This window comes from Mirounga angustirostris, unplaced genomic scaffold (genome assembly GCF_029215605.1).
Source record: "Mirounga angustirostris isolate CCGP_5_RB_7025 unplaced genomic scaffold, mMirAng1.0.hap1 SCAF_8, whole genome shotgun sequence".
In the NCBI taxonomy this organism is placed as follows: Eukaryota; Metazoa; Chordata; class Mammalia; order Carnivora; family Phocidae; genus Mirounga; species Mirounga angustirostris.
In genome coordinates, this window is record NW_026991716.1 from 106,133,614 (window position 1) to 106,149,596 (window position 15,983).

Sequence of the window (15,983 nt, forward strand, 5' to 3'; positions counted from 1 at the left end):
ATTCAAATACATGCCACAGGTTCTAGAATGTGAATATATTCTTTTAGGCTGCATACATTTGCACCTTATCTCCTGAAGCCACTTATATGGTTTCCTAACTGATCTCACCACATTCATCTTTGGACTGTGTAAATCCATTTTTCATATAGGATCCAGGGAATATTTGACCAACATACTTTCACTGAAGTTGTGCTTCATAAATACACAACATTCAAGGACCAACATCACAATTTGGACACAATTTTGGACTTATTTACTACCTGTGTGATAATGAGCCCATGTTCATGCCTTTCTGAGTCCAATAGTCAGCTTTTAAACTCTGTCACTGTAATTCTAAATCATTCCTGAGCAGTAAAATGGATGATCTTTTAAGTTCATACTCATTAGAAAAGTTCATGATTTTAAGGAACAAATGGCAATATGATTATAATCTCATGGATTTCTAACTACCAAAGTCTACCTACAGTATAATAAATGCTACTTAAACAAACCAAAAACAATATGTGGTTCATGACACTGATGATTGTTTCATTTTCCTTTGTTATTCATTATGTGTGTTTGAGAGGTTGCCAGTTCACTCTAACTTCTTCGTAGTATTTTATAGTCTACACGGACTCGCTCTTGTAGGATTAGTAATAGTGATACAACTTCCAAAGATTTCTTCTGTATAACTATAGCAAAGTATTAATTAGTAGTGAAAGGCAAAGATGTCAAATCAAAGCTATAGCAAAACATTATTTTATCATCTATACAGGTAATTTAGATTAAGGCAACATTAAAATTAACAATTAAAGAGAAAAAAAAAAACAAGCAAACTGTTAAAGTTGAAATAGCCAAGCAATGCTTTTCAAATTTTATTCTTTTCATCTCTTACTTGCTGGTTTGGGCTTGACTGTTGGAGAATGGGGAAAAGTAAATGGCATATTGATGAGTGCAAACCATTGAAAAAAATAACTCTAGCTTCTGTATTTATTTCTTCTTAGTTTTAGGTTCTCTTCTTATATTAAGCTTATTCCATTCTCTCTGAGCACTATTATTTCACTCTCAGCAAATATATCAATCACACAGCTTGCTGAAAAATTATGACACACAAAAGGTATGCAAAATTTAAAACAATCTATACATTTGGCACACAAATACATTGGGCTAGCTTCTTGATAATCCCCAAATACCCATATAACTAAATGAGATCCTCAGGGGGCCATATTAACACTTTAGGGTGCAAATTAGAGGAATGCTGAAATTATGAGCTTTGACAGTGGCTTTAATAGAGTACAAGGAACATGTGAGGTGATGTGTAAATGACCTTATAAGGTTTCTTTCTTTCTTATGTGTTAATAGTCTATAATTTTATAGATAATTAGTTCTTTCCTGAATTCTATTGTATTTTCCTCTGAGAAACTGTATTTAAATCTTGATTAGCATGATTATCTTAGTTAAACTGAAGAATTACTTCAAGACTTTTTCCTTTGAAATGATTTTTTTAGTAAGAAATGGGACTTTATTAACTGCCAGTTGCCCAGGTGGGTAGAATTTCCATCTTGGAATTCAATGGAAGGGATTCAGTGGTTTAGGATGTCAATTGATATGACATTCATTCATCTCTATAGGAAAGAACTTCAGAATGGCAAGAGTGTGTGCACTCCTTTTTTCTTCTCACATGAAATACTGAGAGATGGACTATTTTAATAGTATATGTTCATACAACCACATAACTGTTTGTGAAGCTCTCATGAAAGGACATTATTCTATCTAATACACAAACAGCAGATTTCATAGTTTTGGATTCCTGTGATTTTAAAATTTGAGGAAGGGCAGTTTTAAAATAAGATTAAACACCTAGCAGTATATGATCATCAATGTATTACTTGGATTACCTCACGAGCTATATGTAAGTTTAGATCAATCCCAAATAATTAAATTACATCACTCTGTATTCCATTAATTTTATTGATTGTATCTTTCAGTTATTTACAAGAATTCACAATCTTAGAATTTATGGCACTAAAACTCTACACACACCAGTGAAGATGTGTGTGTGTGTGTGTGTACCCACATAACATAAAGCTGATACACAGAAGGAAAATATGAAATATCATATTTACCTGTTTTTTCTATAGTGGTAGCTTTTATCCGCTTGATAACTCTTTCTTCTGTGATATGAAAAAATGTTAACACAAGTAGAAAATTTATATGCATCAGTATAAAACAGTGACATGTCAACTTTGATATTTTGTATTCTCTTTGAAAAACACGAATACTGAGAAAAACTTAGCTGTTTTTCCAGTAAAGCAGCAATTGATTCTTCTATTCAAATGGGATGGAGCACAAAGAAAATGCGTCCAGCTGCAGACATCCTTTGCAGCTATCCTGCCATAAAAGTTTTCCAACTGGAATCATCCCCTGACCTGCCAATATACACTCTACCCCTTGCCTTCACTGTTTTTCACTGTATTTATCTACATAGGGCTTGTTTCATAAAACAATAATCCTTTTTTAATAATTGAATTAGAACAGGAAGAAGCAATTTTATTTTATTTTTTTATTTTTCCTGTGCAAGATTCCTCCCTGGGAGCCCAGAATTAGCTTAGTGACCCAAGTTTTTTATGGTACAAAGCTGGGGAAGGGCAAAAGGGATACATTTATGGTATGTCTTCTGTCCTCTATGCTTTTATAGATGTAGTCAAAGAGATTTGGGTCACCGTAGAGAAATTATTACAATCATCGTATGTAAAATTAAACTTCTCAATAATATAGCAGTGGGAATAAGTCAATGAGAAAGTTTCTCTGGGAAGCAGAATTTAGAGTATGAATATTACCACTAAAATAAAAGAAAGGTATGGCTGGAAGACAGTGTGCTTGCTGCACTCTCAGAGACTAAATTCTCTCACTCTCTGTATTTCAGCTCAAAATGACTGACATTTGGGACAGTCAGGAAAGTAATGGGAAGTTCTAAAAGTTATTTCTAAAGTTCTGTCTCTAAGCTGGAGACAGCTATTCTTGGCTCCTCACACCCCAGGTCTGCTTTTCTATTCCTGCTGGTGTCTCATATACTTTAAAGCATAGGCAAACGAAATCAAATGGACTCAAATCCATTTTAAACAGTTTGTCTACAGTAAAAACTTTGAAAGTGTAAGCAAAATATTTCCTAAGATATGCTTAGAGAAATTATGTTTTTAACTTATTAAAGATTCTGGCCTAACCACATTCATAACTTTGGCTAAATAATTCAGCCTGGAATGAAGAACAATATTCTACAGAATAACTGAGACTTGGGACCGCCTCCAAATTAAACTCATATTTAATTAGTGTAAATGAAAACTTAAAAGTTTTTATTCTTAAATAAAAAACAATTGATAAATTTGTTTTGGTAAGTTCTGTGTGTCTTTTTATGAGCAGGACACACTGGCTTATCTCTACTATCTCCAAAATGTAATTACAACCAGGGATGAAAACCAAAGAGAACAAGGCAAAGATGGAAGAAGGAAGGAGGGAAGGAAGCAGGGAGAAATGTTGATTTCCTATTCTTGGGATTTTTGGAATCCAAGATGATCATGTTTTAATGAGCCATTCTGAATTATAACTTTCCCAAGGATATCTTGCCCCAAACAGGACAGAACAAAACAAACTATAGAGCCCATTCACCTGAGTGCTGGCGGTGATGATCTTCATACTAAGCTAAATCTCTGATGGGAAGGGACAGACTAGCTACCTAGTTACACTTGACAGGTCAAGTCCTCAGTTCAAAACACATTGTGAAGATGAGTGAAATTGGAGATGTTCTAGAAGTTGCATGACTTAAGACATGAATCATGCCTGAAAACTTTAGATTCCACATTAAGCTCTTCATCCTGCTGAAACCGGAGCAAGAAGAGACAATTTGATACTAAGGTACCACCTCCAAATACCTGGTTTCCCATGAGAAACAGTCTTTTCTGGTTTCACTACGTCTTGTTCTGAAAATAATAAAAAGAAAATCTTTTTGGATGTTTAGAAGCTTTATAAATTAACGTATGGTGATTTTTTTTTTTCCTGTTTCATAGGCCAGTGAATAACAGACAGATTTCAACAAATGTGTCCATGGAGAAAAACTGTGTCTAAATTTCATGTCATTTTAATTTATACGAAAAACTTAAGGGTTTCCTTTGCATGAAACAGTATACCAAGAATTCTTTTTTTTTTTTAAAGATTTTATTTATTTATTTGAGAGAGAGAGAATGAGAGACAGAGAGCACGAGAGGGAAGAGGGTCAGAGGTTAGAAGCAGACCCCCTGCTGAGCAGGGAGCCCGATGCGGGACTCGATCCCGGGACTCCAGGATCATGACCTGAGCTGAAGGCAGTCGCTCAACCAACTGAGCCACCCAGGTGCCCCCAAGAATTCTTATTTACATTTAAGTACTTATAATTTCCAAAGTATAGGTTGTAATAAAGCATAAATGCCAAAATATAGATAGCAAATATATATTACTGAAAATATTTAAAACTTTCTTGTCAAAAGTTATTTTGACAAGATGAAATTAATGTATATACTATGTACTTGAGTTTTTTCAGATGAAGTTCAAAAGGAAACATTTATGTATGAAAAAAACTGGAATCAATTAAATTACCTGCAAAATTGTGGTATTTTATAATAATAACTAAAAGTTTTAAATGGCATTAGGCCTAAGTACAAGTTTTAAATGGTATTGGGCTTCTGGTTTAAAAAAAAAATAAGGAAAATGCAAAATGTTTCCATCTGGTAACATTCATCTGCAGCAAAAAAAAAAAAAAAAAAAACACCAAAAAAATACAGTCAGGAAAATAAATCATAAGACAGTACTTAGGGAGTGCCTGGCTGGCTCAGTCCAAAGAGTGTACAACTCTTGATCTCCAGGTCATGAGTTCGAGCCCCATGTTGGGTGTAGACATTACTTAAATAAATAAAAAACTTAAAAAAATAAATAAAAATTAAAAAAAAGACAGTACTTAGGCATTTATAAGCCTTGATACATTAAAAATATATTATTTTTAAGAGCAACTAGAATCAAGCTTATGATCAGTTGCTGGGTAAGCTTTGGTGAGAATTAAAGGAGCAAGATAGTAATGTATGTATATCTAAACTTGGATTCTTGAATTTGTTGATATTGAGTAATCCTGCTGTGTAATTTTTTACAGTGAAGAAATAGTTTCCATACAGCTTGAGGGCTTTTTTTTTAACTTGCCTCAGGTCAGTAGCTAGCTGGTACTAGCACTAGGACTTAAACACTAAATAGCAATGTAACTTGGAAAGGTCACCGTGATATTAGGTCAGTGTTACCTCTTAATAAAATGATCGTTAGTGTGGGACAATTTTTTAGTGGGAGTTTTGAGTAAATCGGACACGGGCAGAATCCTAGCTCCAACATTTATTAACTTGAAAATCTTAGACAAATAACTTATTTTCTGAATTTAGTCTATTGAACTGTTTCCACAGACATTAAATATGGATAGTAATTGTCCTGTTGCATGTCTCTTATAATGATATATTGGAAATAAAAATCCTACGCTATTTCTAAGCTCATAATAGATGTTTCATAAGTTCTTGTCATTTTTCTCTTCAAATCCCTGTAGTCTGTGATTCTGACTCTGCTATGTCATTGGAAATAAGCTGACAAATTAAATATGATCATAGTAGGGTCTGAAGGACTCCAAGAGATGTCTCCTGAAACCTAGAGTGTCTGCTGCGGTCCATTTAAAAACATATTCTAGATGTTCTCACTTACAGAATATCCCCGTTCTCAGCTAATCCAGTCCTGTGAAAGCATACTGAGCAACAAAGTAGGAAAAATAATGAGGCTCTGGGAAACTCTGTAAATCTCCAGTGGTGGGTGTGGTAAGTCTCTTTTAGTTCTAAAATGAAGGCAATATCAGTTCTGTGTCTATTTAAGAATAAAAATATTTTTACCTGGTTTTAAAGCTTCCTTTTTAACTCGTGACTCTAAAGGGAAAACAAAGGCAGACATTTTATAATCTGAAAAAATAAACTAGAGCCCAAATTCAATTCTGGAAATGATTTTATTTTGTTTACCATAATTAAAAAGGCAGAATTTTACTAAAAATTATTTCAGTTTCCTGCTGGTTTGTTAGTGCTGGTCTATTAAACATGCAGTAGTTAATATCATGCAACGTACTTATCTGCCATTAAGCTGTTGCTACTGCTAATTGATTTCAAGTCAAATTTCCTATGTTTTCTCAAGATGATTATTGTGGAGTATAGTTTCAGTGTCAATATAAATGATTTGATGGCAGGAATAAGAAGAGTACTTTTGAAATATATTTGAGTACTCATATGATTTAGAAATTTAGACAAATAGTGTTATGGCTTGAATCGTATCCCACAAAAAGATATGTTGAAGTCCTAACCTGCCATACCTCAGAATGTAATCTTATTTGGAAATAGGATTGTTACAGATGTGATTAATTAAGGTAGGATGAGGTCATACTGGAGCAGGGTGGGTCCTTAATTAATCCATCTGACTGGTGTCCTTATAAGGACAGGAAAAGAGACAGAAACAGACACACACAGGGAGAACAAGTCTATGTGATGATGGAGACAGAGCTTGGAGTGATGGATCTACAAGGCAACAAACAGTAAGGCTTGCTCACAAACACCAGAAGCAAGAAGAAACTAGGAAAGATTCTCTTCCACAAGTTTCGAAGGGAGCATGGCTCTGCTGACATCTTGAATTTGGACTTCTAGAACTGTGAGAGAGGAAATGTTTCTTGTTTTAAGCTACCCAGTTTGTGACACTTTATTCCAGCTACCCAGGGAAACTAATAGATTTTGATACCAGGAGATGGGTTGCTGCTGTAACAAATACATATAAATGTGAAAGTGGCTTTGGAATTGGCTGATGAGTTGAGACACTTGTTAGAGGAAAAAAAACAAAAACAAAAACCTACATTGCCTTGAAAAGGATATTGGCAGAAATATTGACAAAGTCTATTCTGCTGAGGACTCAAGAAAATTAAGAAGAGCTATAAAGAAAGCCTCTGACAATTTAGAAAATATGTATACCCTCATCAAATACATATATCAACGACATGTTGCTAGAAATAAGAATGTTAAATGTGCTTCTGGTGAGGTCTCAGAAGGAAATAGGGGACACGTTATTGGGTCCTGCCGGGGTGATTTTTGTTATAAAGTGGCAGAGAACTTGGTTGAATTGTGTTCCTCAGTCGGGTGGCAGTGAAACCATGCCCCATAGGGTCAATGAAGTTGAAACTAACAGAAGCTTGTTTTTCAAAGAATGGTTTCCTTTTAGTTAGCTATTGTGTTTTTTCAGACTCCACTAACAGATCCACAAGTTGTCTCCATAGAGGCCTGGACTCAAGGTCAACTGATACAGTTCCAACCTATGAACAAGCAAGGCTCTGAATTTCTTCCTAAGATAACAAGCCTAAGACCCCATCTAGGTTATACCAGCATTCAGAGCATGCCCACAGTCCCTTCTCCTCATCCTAAGAGAACCTCCTGATATCGGGGGCTGAATTTTGCCTTCTTCTGGTGTTAAGTCTCCATTCCAAAGTGAACATGAGATGGATGTTACATATATGTTTGCTCAGTGCACATGCTCCAGCTTCCTCATGAATAATCATCTTTTCCCACCCTTTTCATCAATATGTATGTAATCTACTACCCTGAATTTCCCCTTTAAAATCCCTTGCTTCTAAACTAGGAAACTGGAAGATGGTCTTTGGACCTCAGTCTACCATCTCTCCAGGTTGCCAGCCTCTTGAATAAAGCAACCTTTCCTTTGCAACCAACATTTGTCTCTGGAGTATTGGCTTTCAAGCTGTGAGCAGCCAAACTTGGGTTTCAATAACAGAAGGTAGAATTTGTAAGTGAAGAACATGGATATCTAGCCAAAGAAATTTCCAAGTGAAGTGTGGAAGGTGCAGCCTGATTTCTCCTTGCTGCTTATAATAAAATGTGAAAGGGAAGATAAATTGAGGAGTGAAGATAAATTGAGAAGCAAGAGGAATCGGCACTTGATGATTTGGAGAATTCTCCACTTATGGAGACAGTGCGCCCTGGAGACAGGGCCAAGAGAGTGACTGGACAAATTTGCAGATACAATCTACCACCTCAGTAGAAGGCAGGAGTAGAGATGTAGTTATGAGGAAGGATCTGTGGAGGACCCTCTTGTCCAATGGACCCTCTTGTCCAATTGGATCATCATGAATTGAACACAGAACTGGTCATGTTTTTGAGAATTCTATGCAAGTAAAAACAATGCACCTGACAGAAATAGAGAATGAAATGAAGGAATAACAACTCTAAGAGCAGAGTCACAGATTCAAAAACCTGGGTTGATGGGAACTCCTTGGGTAGAGAGGACCAGGCTGTCACCCAGGTGGGCTAGAAAGGCAGACCTACCACCCTACCAGGCCCGGAGGACTGTGTATTCAGCCAAAGAGGATATCCTCAGGTCCTGACATCTAATGGAATTTTCCCCGCTATGTTTTGGATTTACTTGGCACACATAATTCCTTCTTTTCCTTTTATTTTTTTTTTCCCTTTTGAAATGGGAATGTCTAACCTAGCCTGTTCCGCTGTTTTATTTTGGAAGCAGATAACTTGTTTTCTGATTTTGCAGATGGAGAGAAATTTTCTGCAAGAAGAATCATACCCTGGGTTTCACCCATAAATATTTAAGATGATGAGATTTGGACTTTGAATTGATGAACTGTTGGACTTAGTTGTTGCTAAAATGGTTATGACTTTTAGGGATGTTGGAATGAGGTGTATGTATTTTGCTACATGTGAAGGACATGCATTTTGGGGGGACCAGAGGATAGGCCTTTATGGGTTGAATTGTGTCCTCTCAAAAGATGATAGGCTGAAGTCCCAATCCCCAACACCTCAAAATGTGACCTGATTTGGAAATAGGGACTTTACAGGTGTAATTAGTTAAGATGTAGTTATATGGGAGTAGGCTGGGTCCTTAATCTAATATGTCTGGTGTTCTTACAAGAAGAGGAGAAAAGACAGAGATAAAGACACAAAGGAGGAAGATGTCCATGGAATGATAGAGGCTGAGATTGGAACACTGCAATTTCAGGCCAAGGAACACCAAGGATTGCTCACAAACACCTGAAGCCGGAGGAGGCAGGGAAAGATTCTTCCCTCCAGCTTCAAGGGAATCATGGCCCTGATGAAACCTTGATTTCAGACTTCCACCTCCCCGAACTGTGAGAGAATAAATTTCTGCTGTCCTAAAATACACAGGTTGTGGTATTTTATTTTATTACAGCAGCCCTATCACACTAATAGTTGGGAAACATGAACCAAAGTTTTAGCTTTGGTTCATGAATGTTTTGAGAATCAGATTTCTGTGTGTTCTTTTTATTTATTTATTTTTATTTTTTTTAAAGATTTTATTTATTTATTTGACAGAGAGAGACACAGTGAGAGAGGAGCACAGGCAGGGGGAGTGGAGGGGGGAGAGGCAGGCTTCCCGCCGAGCGGGGAGCCCGATGCGGGGCTCGATCCCAGAATGCTGGGATCATGACCTGAGCCGAAGGCAGGCACTTAACGACTGAGCCACCCAGGCGCCCCTGTGTGTTCTTTTTAAAAAGTTCTGCTGCATCCTGCAGCCTTTAGAAATATTCATCTCACTCAGGTGCTCCCCAAAAAACAGAAGAATGAGAGGAGCTGTTTTTCTGACAGGATGTCTGTGTCCTACAGTAATCAGCAAAAATAGGAGTTTTGTGGGACTCAACTCAATTAGTCAATTGCTTCTTCTGAACCAGATCAATTTCTCTCTCTGCAGTTTCTCCTTTGTAAGCAGAATTTTTTCTAGGAACAGGTGGTATAGATAAATATATATTATGTTCATCTTATTTTAAAAGTTGAAAAGGATAACATTTTTGTATAATATTTGCACTAGGACACAACATTGGCAAAGAGGTAATATGCTACTCATTATAAATATGGAATGCAAGTATGAATCTATACATAAAGTATACATACCTGGTTTCTCTTCTTTTTTTACTTGTGGCTCTAAAAATATAGGTGAACATTAATAATGATGATTATATAAAGATATTTTTTCTGTACTCATGCATATTTCTTTACATATTATTCATTGTTTTTAATCTGCCCATTAATTTTCTTCTTTTTATGAATGCAACAAATTGATACAAAGTTTCCTTATTATCAGTCACAGTAAGAATTATTTTGAGATAAAATGAAAATGTGAATTAAGATTTTATGAGAAGTTAACAAAAGGTATTGGTTTGTACCTTCAGTGAACAAAAGTTGAAGAAAAATTTTAGCATAGCATATTCTCAGAAACACAAAGGATATTAGAAATACGAAAGATATTAGAAATATGAGGATTTTAAGCACATTGTCTACACAAAATAGTTAAGCCTTTGACTTTAAGCAAAATATTCAACTATGAAATCAGAGGATGAGTAAAAGCATGCATTTAAGATTTGTTTTATTTATTTATTTTTTGGCTGCAATAACATACGTGGAGGCTTAGGCTTGACTTCTTTGCCTAGAAAAAGTTTAAAAATGATTAAAGACCAGGTCAGTAAATTGTTATTGAATTGACATTAAATATGATAGAATATTACATATTTGAAAATCAAAATAAAACAATAAACTCCAACTATTGTACTTTATTTAAGTTCTACAGGATATGTAATTTAATGTCCACACAAAATCACTAATTAAAAAAATCATTTTTAAATTAAAAAAACTCTTAGTTTAATTTTATTACACCATTAAAAATAATTTGCTCGCGAAGTCTTGTGTGCAATGTTAAGTTTTAGGTCTAATATTAAGATAAAACACATAATTTTATTTTGAGAAATTACTTCTAACCCTTTATTGTTGAAGATAAAAAATATAAGACATACTGTTTTCTTTTTCATTAATATTATTAATGTTATCTGTCCCAGTATAATATATTAAAATTGATTGCTACTGGGGGACCTGGGTGGTTCAGTCGGTTAGGCGTCTGCCTTCGGCTCAGGTCATGATCCCAGGGTCCTGGGATCAAGCCCCACATCGGGCTCCCTGCTCCGCGGGAAGCCTGCTTCTCCCTCTCCCCCTCTCCCTGCTTGTGTTCCCTCTCTCGCTGTGTCTCTCTCTGTCAAATAAATAAATAAAATCTTTTTAAAAAAATGATTGCTACTGAATTTGAAACTCCAGATGACTAGAAATATGTGCTTTTATTGCTTTTTGGATCCCTAGTAAGGACTGGCAAATTTTTTATGAAAGATCAGTGTATATTTTTGACTTGAGGCCATATGATCTCATTCACAACTATTCAACTATTCTGTTGTAACAAAGAAGCAACCAACAACAATATGTAAATGAATAGGCATGGCTGTGTTCCAATAAAACTTTATTTACAGAAAAGACTAGTGGTCACTCTGTAGGCCATTGTTTGTCAAACTCTGCCTTCTCCATAATCAGTTTTAATTTTCTTTATTTTTTATCTCAACAAAGATTTCAACAGTAAACAAAAGCATCTTCCTTTGATTCTATATTCCCTTATAAATATCATCCAGTACCTTTCCATCATTGTTCAACTCAGCTTCCTGTGAATGTCATCTTTACTTGCTTTTTCTATTTCCTGACTCCCATTTAATTATTAATTCACTAAAATCTAGCTTCTATTTCCACCATTTTATTTATCAGGTCTCTTTGGTCACCAATACCCCCTTACACGCACACACTTGCTAGTACTAATAGATATAACTAACTATATTGATTACTTTTTCCTTTTTAAATTCCCACTCACTTGACTTCTTGTGATTAGTCCTCACACTTAAAACTATAGAAAGCAGATAAAATATGTAAAGCACTGGCTTTAAAGATATTGGACATAGACAACAAAGGACAGTGATTTTTAAGTGATGGAAAATAAATGAGCTGTGTTCTATGATTGTCCCAGCTTAATGCCTTAAGAGAATTATAAGTCCTTAGTGCAGGAATGGAGCTGAATTGATGAGATGGAGCTGGGAGTCTGGAAAGGCCAAGACAGCTAGAGAGCCCAGGTCAGAGTCATGTAAAGTAGAGAGCTGCAGAGAAAAGAAGAAAGAGAGAGAGAAAAAGAGATAAAGAAAGTTCTGGGGATTTGTGGAAGGCCCCCTTAAATCCTCAGATGAGCACTAACCAGCATAGGCTTACAAGGAAACTACCTGAGGCCAGGGAAAGAAACAATGGAAACAATACTGTGGTTCTTTATAGTAAGCATTGAAATTGGGTAGTGTCAGTCTTCCAAGTTTGATCTTGATCTTCAGTATTGTGTTGGCTGCTGTGAGGTTTTTTTTTCCATTCCACATAAATTTTAGAATCAGTTTGTCAAAAATCACAAAATAACTTGCTGGGATTTTGATGGAAATTGCATCGAATCTATAGACCAAGTTGGGAGCAACTGACATCTTAGCAACATTGAATTTTCTACTTCCCAAACATGCAATCTTTCACCATTTATGTAGAGATTTTGATTTTTTTATTATTTTTCATAGGAGTTTTGTTCCCTTCACTTTTTACTTGGTTACCTTCTACTTAGGGCTCAGCTCAACCATCTCCTCTTCAGAAAGCCTTTTATCTAAGGTGGTTGGGCTGCATTCCCCTTTTATGTACCAATATTATTTTTTAACTCTTTTGATAATTATTAATCACAATGTACTATAAATATTAACTTGAATGAATACCTTCCCTTCTAGACTGAGATATCTGAAAACAGATAATGTTTATCCATCACTGAATCCAGGGAACTGGTGCAATACCTAATACATGATTACATAGTATGCACTCAATTATAGTTTGTTCATTAGGTAAATAAATGAAATAATTAATGAGAACATGAGAAGGTAAGTAAATGGAGAAATGAGTCAAGAAAAATGAAGTTAAGAAAATGTATGAATTCAGGAATTACATTAGACCACAAAATGAATGTTAAAATTATTACATATTTCCTTTGACTTGGCATGACAATCCAGCTCTCAGCTTTCTAGTGCTCAGGCAAGGATAAAAAGTGCAGTCAATTATAAAATTCAAAATGTTTTAAAATATAAATAAGTTTTTAAAGAGAATTCCTGGCATAGCAATTCCTGGTACTGTTACCTAAGATGAATTTGTTATATGTGTTCTCAAGGGGATAAAATAGTATAATGTAGTATAATGTAATAAATAACATCTTAAAAAAATCCCTACCATAAATATGTAACAGTTTTTACAGGATTCCACCCTCTCTCAACTGCTCTCACCATGGACCAGTTACACTATACCAAGCCCAGTTTGATAAGAGAAATGTTATTTTGGGCCCAATCAGTGTGGCTCAGGTGTACAGCAATGTACTCTGCCTAAATGTAAGGATAAAAGCAAAATTACAGAGACTCTCCGTAGTGGCATTTGGAATACTAAATGGTCATGTTTCTTTCTGAGAATCTAATAAATCTATTGACATAAGCCTAAGAAACATGCATGAATACACATTAAAAACACAAACACGCACAAATTGTGTGCAAATATAAGACTGTTCAATTTTGCCCTTGATGGCAAGCTAAATTAAGAAAATCTTTACTTGAAAGTTCTACTCATTCCTACAATCAGGTTGTGATAAATACTGCATAACTATTTTATTTCCATGAAGCTGTTTAATTATGAAATCAGGATTTCAGGATTGTTTTTTAAAAAATATTCTATTTATTATTTATTTATTTATTTATTTGAGAGAGAGAGAGATCACGAACAGGTGGGAGGGGCAGCGGGGCAAGCAGACTCCCCACTGAATGCAGAGCCTGATGCGGTACTCGATCCCAGGCACCCATGACCTGAGCTGAAGGCAGACGCTTAACTGACTGAGCCACCCAGGTGCCCTCAGGGTTGGTTTTTACATGCTCTTTCCCATATATATTTATTTCCAAGTTCATTTCAGTTGCAGCCTATATTATCTCTCTAATTATTCTGCTCTTCTCTTTACATTCTGCCTTATGGATTTGATTGTGTTCCCCCCGAAGTTATGTTGAAGTCCTAAGGCTCAGTACCTTGTGAGTGTGACCTTATTTGGAGATAGGGTTTTTGCAGATATAATTAAGATGAAGTCATTAAGTAGGGTGACTCTTAATCTAATATGACTGGAGTCCTTATAAGAGAAGGAGAAGAGACACAGAAACAGACATGCATAGAGAGAAGGATGATAATGTGAAGACATACAGGGAGAATACCATGTGATGACAGAGGCGGAGATTTGAATGATGTTTCTACAAGCAAAAGAACACCAAGGTTGGCTGGCAATTCCAAAAGCTAAGGGAAATGTATGGAACAGGTTCTCCTCCAAACCTTCAAAGAGATCATGGCCCTGCCTACACTTCGTTTTTGGACTTCTGTCTCTAGAATGATGAGAGAATAAATTTCTGTTATTTCAAGCCACACAGTTTGTGGTACTTGTTACCACAGCCCTAGGAAACAAATACACTATGCCAGTACTTTAGCCCAGCCCACCACTGCTTCTCCCCGTAATTACCATGAACATCCAACCTGGTCATGAAAACGTAGGCCTTCTCCCCTCACTCTTCTTTCAACTTTGTAGCCAGAGAGATTTTCTAGAATGCATGTACAATCATTTCACATATCACAGCTCAGCCTAAAGCATGGACCGTCTTCATGAACTCCAACTGCCTCTGCCTGGTCTGTGAGGTTTTCAATGAATCAAATTGCTGCATCTCATTACCCTTTTCTCTCTCTCTTAACTGTTTTGTACTCTATATTCAAGCCATACTGAAGTATTTTATTTCTAAACACTAACTTAAAGTGTCTTTTGTCTCTGGACTGTCTTATATATTGATCTCCCTGTCTAGAACATTCTTCCTCTTTTTAATCTGGCTGAATATCATTTATTATTCAGATATTATCCAAAAAATAAGATAGCTTTCCCTTAACCCCTCAGACTGAGTTGGGTGCACCTTTCATATTCCAATAGTATTCCCTCTCTTTATATATTCTAGCACTAATAGTACTGTATTGATGTGTGTTTACTTGATTATCTCCTCCAATATCCTCTAACTTCCATATAAGCAAGAACTGTAGTGCTTCCAAAGCTTAGCATGGTTCCTGACATATTGGAATTTATCAATAAATGTTTGTTGACTAAATTAAATGAATTATCTACTATGCAAATATGTTATACCAGCAATTGAGTGCAAATCGGGACTGGAAGCCTCTCACCAGAAGCCTGCTGGGGTAGATGCCTCACTATAAGGCTATGAGACCCTTGTTGCTGCCAGGTTGGAGGCTGACCTAAGGAAGGACCATTATTGTACTCCAAATGGGTAAATCAGCTAAGGGAACAAAGTTACACTTTCTAGCAAAGACACCTTAAACGTGAAAAAAAAAAAGAACTGGATATAACCAAATGTTCAGTCCATAAAGTCGTAATAGATGGAATTTTTAAATTTAAGTCACACCTTATTTGACGTTCTCATCAAGATTAACTTGTTACTTCTAACTAATTGAGGTGAACGCAGTAAAGGCTATGTACTGGTAATCCTTTTAAATATTGTATGGGATGTGAATAATAAATATTAAATTATTCATGCAATGATTAGGTAACAGTTCCAATTGCCCCTGATATCAAACTCTAGGTCATGACCCTAGGACTATGTCATCTTGAAGAGTCACATATGTTTTCTATGTTTTCTACAATGAAGAACAAGTATGCCTTGCTCAATGGGTATCAATTCTTTAAGATACAGGTAAAAACAAACAAACAAATAACAAAAACAAAGAAAAGAGAGCAATACACATCCTTGTGTTATTCCATTGGATATTATATTTTTTGATGTATCTATTATTTGATCAGAAATAAATTATTTCGGACATGGTAATATATTATTATCTAACATACCAATAAATTATTTGTACAGATTTTTGACACTCAAAGAAATATTAGCAGTCAGGTTTTATGTATGAATCAATACCAAAGTCTATATTGAA

At 35.6% G+C, this 15,983-nt stretch overlaps 1 protein-coding gene across 15 annotated transcripts in view; it reads right to left on the bottom strand.

Moving 5' to 3' along the window:
* Nucleotides 1–15,983, bottom strand: part of TRDN (triadin) — a 382,659-nt gene that overhangs the window by 36,954 nt on the left and 329,722 nt on the right. For 12 of the 15 annotated variants that reach the window (XM_054505540.2, XM_054505539.2, XM_054505529.2 and 9 more), the window contains 6 exons: nt 10,501–10,527; nt 9,996–10,025; nt 5,925–5,957; nt 3,909–3,956; nt 2,106–2,153; nt 875–892 (listed from right to left, as the gene is read on the bottom strand). In XM_054505540.2, coding sequence (XP_054361515.1) covers nt 875–892; nt 2,106–2,153; nt 3,909–3,956; nt 5,925–5,957; nt 9,996–10,025; nt 10,501–10,527 — 204 coding nt within the window. Of the gene's footprint in view, nt 1–874; nt 897–2,105; nt 2,154–3,908; nt 3,957–5,924; nt 5,958–9,995; nt 10,026–10,500; nt 10,528–11,427; nt 12,062–15,983 lie in introns of those variants that run through there. The other 3 variants (XR_008505375.2, XM_054505533.2, XM_054505541.2) reach the window with 3 other exon arrangements.